The sequence below is a fragment of the Colobus angolensis genome, unplaced genomic scaffold, assembly GCF_000951035.1.
Source record: "Colobus angolensis palliatus isolate OR3802 unplaced genomic scaffold, Cang.pa_1.0 Scaffold38, whole genome shotgun sequence".
In the NCBI taxonomy this organism is placed as follows: Eukaryota; Metazoa; Chordata; class Mammalia; order Primates; family Cercopithecidae; genus Colobus; species Colobus angolensis.
In genome coordinates this window covers 6,513,666-6,518,113 of record NW_012117154.1, presented here as the reverse complement: position 1 = coordinate 6,518,113, position 4,448 = coordinate 6,513,666, and the positions used below count along the sequence as shown (strand labels likewise).

The 4,448-nt window shown below is 46.1% G+C and overlaps 1 protein-coding gene across 2 annotated transcripts in view; it reads right to left on the bottom strand.

Annotated features, from left to right (window-relative positions):
• Positions 1-157: 157 nt before the first annotated feature.
• Positions 158-4,448, bottom strand: part of NDUFV3 (NADH dehydrogenase (ubiquinone) flavoprotein 3, 10kDa) — a 22,367-nt gene continuing 18,076 nt past the window's right edge. Inside the window, exon 3 of one of the 2 annotated variants that reach the window (XM_011954104.1) lies at positions 158-950. In XM_011954104.1, the coding sequence (XP_011809494.1) occupies positions 793-950 (158 nt within the window). In that variant the 3' untranslated portion in view covers positions 158-792. The remainder of the gene's footprint in view (positions 951-4,448) is intronic. The other variant, XM_011954103.1, reaches the window with a different exon arrangement.

The following is a 4,448-nucleotide window of genomic DNA, read 5'->3' as shown; positions in this document are numbered from 1 at the left end:
ACGAGCCTGTAGTCCTAGCTACTTGGGAGGCTGAGGCAGGAGAATCGCTTGAACCCAGGAGGCAGAGGTTGCAGTAAGTCAAGATTGTGCCACTGTACTCCAACCTAGGCGAGAGTGAGACTCTGTCTCAAAAAAAAAAAAAGTCACTATTACATTATTGATACTCAGCTGATAATCAGTTTAATGCTAAATTGACTAGGCTCAGCACAGTAGAATCACACTGCTGTAAAGCGCTTAAAATACTCTAATTATACGGATTTGTCCAGTGATCCATAACCTTAAAGAAAAATTCCTTGCACACAGTAGATATTCCAAAATATATGTTGGATAATCAGCATTACTGTTGCTAATTCACCACTCACTGTAAAAAGCGTGAAAGTGGATGGGCACAATGGCTCACGCCTATAATCCTAGCATTTTGGGAGGCCGAGGTGGGCAGATCATCTGAGGTCAGGAGTTCGAGACCAGCCTGGCCAACATGGTGAAACCCTGTCTCTACTAAAAATACAAAAATTAGCTGGGTCTGGTGGTGAGTACCTGTAGTCCCAGCTACTCAGGAGGCTAAGGTAGGAGAATCACTTGAACCCAGGAGGTGGAAGTTGCAGTGAGCCGAGATTGTGCCATTGCACTCCAACCTGGGTGACAGAGTGAGACCCTGTCTCAAAAAAAAAAAAAAAAGTAAAAGTGAAACTGATTATGCACACTGGGCTTTGTTACTCTTGAGTGGATTTTATTTTTGCACTCCAGGATGCAGCGAAGACGGTGGAAATTTCATTTTCACAGCGAGGGCCCTCAGTGTCGAGGTGACTCCCGGCCTGAGGAGGGCTGAGGCATCCTGAATTTGGAGAGATCGAGGTTTAGGTCTAAGAAGGTGTACGTGGTGTAGTCATGATGCTGGAGGTTCTTGTACGTAGTGTTGTCAAATGGCTCGGCAGGCATTGGGGCCGGCTCTGTGGAGGAAACATGATGCCCGTGAGACCGACAAAAGGACAGCTCTTTCTGAATGACTTGGCTCACACACAGGCCCTTATTATCTACCAAGCATTCTTCATCACCCTATCTGTGAGGAACAAATTGTCTCATTAAAAAAGAAAAGACTACAAAAGCCACAGTAAAGAAAAAGAAAGATATTACTTGGAAGTTTATTCTAAAACATACAGCCTTACCAATTTAAGAAATGGAATAGTTATTACAATGTGTCTTTTTTTTTGAGATGGAGTCTCACTCTGTCGCCCAGGCTGGAGTGCAATGGTGTGATCTCAGCTCACTGCAACCTCCACCTCCTGGGTTCAAGTGATTCTCCTGCCTCAGACTCCCCAGTGGCTGGGATTATAGGCGTCTGCCACCATGCCTGGCTAATTTTTGTATTTTCAGTAGAGATGGGGCTTCACTATGTTGGCCAGGGTGGTTTCGATCTCCTGACCTCAAGTGATCTGCCCGCCTTGGCCTCCCAAAGTGCTGGGATTACAGGCGTGAGCCACCATGCCAGGCCACACAACGTGTCTTAACGTCTTAGTTTGTATACTTCTAGGCTTCTCAAAAGTTTGAAAATGCCTAGAACAATTATGGCAGGACTTTCAGGTAACTTAGAGATGCATGATAAAATCTACCTCTATTAGAAATCTGGGCTGGGCATGGTGGCTCATGCCCATAATCCCAGCACTTTGGGAGGTCGAGTTGGGAGGACTGCTAGAGCTCAGGAGTTCTAGATCATTCTGGGCAAAATAGTGAGACTCTGTCTCTACAAATAATAAAAAGTTAGCAGGGGCCAGGCACAGTGGCTTGTACCTGTAATCCCAGCACTTTGAGAGGCCGAGGTGGGCAGATTGCTTGAGGCCAGGAGTTTGAGAGCATCCTGGCCAACAAGGTGAAACCCCATTTCCACTAAAGTTACAAAAGTTAGCAGGTCCACGTGGTGGCACATGCCCATAATCCCAGCTATGTCGGGAGGCTGAGGCACAAGAATTGTTTGAACCCAGGAGGCAGAGGTTGCAATGACCTGAGATTGCATCACTGTAGCCTGTGTGACAAAGTAAGACTGTCTCAAAAAAAAGAAAAAAAAAAAATTTAGCAGGGCATGGTGATGCACCTGTAGTCTCCAGCTACTCAGAAGGCTGAGGTGGGAGGATCACTTGAGACTGGGAGTGGAGGGTGCAGTGAGCCGAGATCACATCACTGCACTCCAGCCTGTGGGACAGAGCAAGACTCTGTGTCCAAAAAAAAAAAAAAAAATTGAAAAGCTTAACGTAAAAGAGCCTTCTGAATCTCTGATACAAGAAAATTAGATAAATTCTAATAACAACACAGCATTTAAACATTTGGTAATTCTAAACTACAAGTAGGGGTTAAGGCAAAAGAAGTACTGGTTTCCTGCAGTAGGACATAAAATATAACAATGGCAAAATCAAAACCAGCACAGGAACAAGGCTGATGTTTAGGTTAAGATTTGTACTGACTCAATTTCTGGAAATCAGGTCATCAGGTCTGTCTTAACTTCCATTCATGCTCCACAAAAAAAAATAACCTAAATACATGTATTTTCTCACTATTTCAATTAATATCAAAAGCTCTGATTTTCAGTTTTAAGTTATGTTAAACAAAAACAATGTCTTATTTAAAGAGCTGGCATCATTCCAATCTCCACAAGCTGAGTGTCTTCGGTGTGGTGTAGATACACCTTCAAAGCAGAATATATTATTTTAGTTACTATAGAAGGGTGATAACTGACCAAGATGTGGGTTATAAAACTCTGATCTAAAACCACGCTACCTGGAAGGCAAGTACTGGGGCACGGACTACCTAGCGAGACCGTGGCCCCACACAGACACAGCTCTGCAAGGTGGGTTGCGTGCATGGGCACAGAAGATATTTAAGAAACAACACATCCATGAAATGTTAGAATTTTCTCTTCAGAAAGGTTTGCAATCTGAAAACTCTCAATTCTGTTTTTATCCTGCGAGTTGTGTTATTCGTCTCCATTTTAGAGCAGGAGGAGTGAAAGCAGCAGCATCAGGAAATGCAGTTCCCGAGGCCTGGGAAGTCTGGCAAGCACCGGCACTTGGCGTACCAATGAAAGAGCAGATGGAGAGGGGAGAAAACACATAAATCCCGTCGCACAACGAACCAGCAACAAGAAGGTGTCAGGTAAGGTACATAAGGCAAGGGGCGGCGGTGCAGAGGATGGAGAGCAGACACGGGACGGAGCCGCGCTTGTCAGGGACCATGCATTTTAGAGAAGTCTTCAAGAAGAGCCATGGATTCTAAAACGGAAGCTGGCCTTTTCATGTTTGCCAAGACTCACCTAAAGCACATTGCTTTTTATCAAGTTTAGTGCTCAAGAAAATGGTAACAGCCGGGCACACTGGCGCACGCCTGTAATCCCAGCACTTTGGGAGGCAGAGGCGGGTGGATCACCTGAGGTCAGGAGTTCGAGACTAGCCTGACCAACATGGCAAAACGCTGTCTCTATTAAAAATACAAAAATTAGCCAGGCGTGGTGGCAGGCACCTGTAGTGGCAGCTACTCAGGGGGCTGAGGCAGGAGAATCGCTGGTACCTGGGAGGTGAAGCCAGCAGTGAGCTAAGATCATGTTGCTGTACTGCAGCCTGGGTGACAGAGTGAGACTCCATCTCCCCCCCAAAAAAAAGGAAATGGTAACATAATAGGCATAAATACCGTTGCCCTTTAAAAGCCTTCATACGCTAGGCATGGTGGCTCATGCCTGTAATCCCAGCACTCTGAGAGGCCAAGGGGGGTGGATCACCTGGGGTCAGGAGTTTGAGACTAGCCTGGCTGACGTGGTGAAACCCCGTCACTACTAAAAATACAAAAATCAGCCAGGGGTGGTGCCACACGCCTGTAATCCCGGCTACTCTGGAGGCCGAGGCATGAGAATTGCTTGAACCCAGGAGGCAGAGGTTGCAGTGAGCCGAGATTGCGCCATTGCACTCCAGCCTGGACAATAAGAGCAAAACCCATGTCAAAAAAAAAAAAAGCCCTTCATACAATTTCTTCTAGAAGAGTAAAGCAGCCCATATGTGTTTTCAGTTAACCGGAGAAGGAAATGCTGTCCAGGGGAAAGGATGCGTATGCAGCAGGCTGCCCTGTACAACACACTGCTTTAATTCCTGAACTGTGAATCTGCCCTGTGCACAGGATGCTAAAAGTAATCATCTAATTTACCTGAAGACTCTCATGCCAAGTGACTAGCTACTGTTCTTCACCTATGCAAGTTAAACCGGAGGCTCCCCTTTTCACTTAGTGAGATGCCCCACAAGGTCATCAATGAACACTTAGACACCTTCAAAAGTCAGTGGTGACAATGTTAAGCTGCCAGTTTTCAAAAATTATACTGGCAGGCCGGGCGCGGTGGCTCAAGCCTGTAATCCCAGCACTTTGGGAAGCCGAGACAGGTGGATCACGAGGTCAGGAGATCGAGACCATCCTGG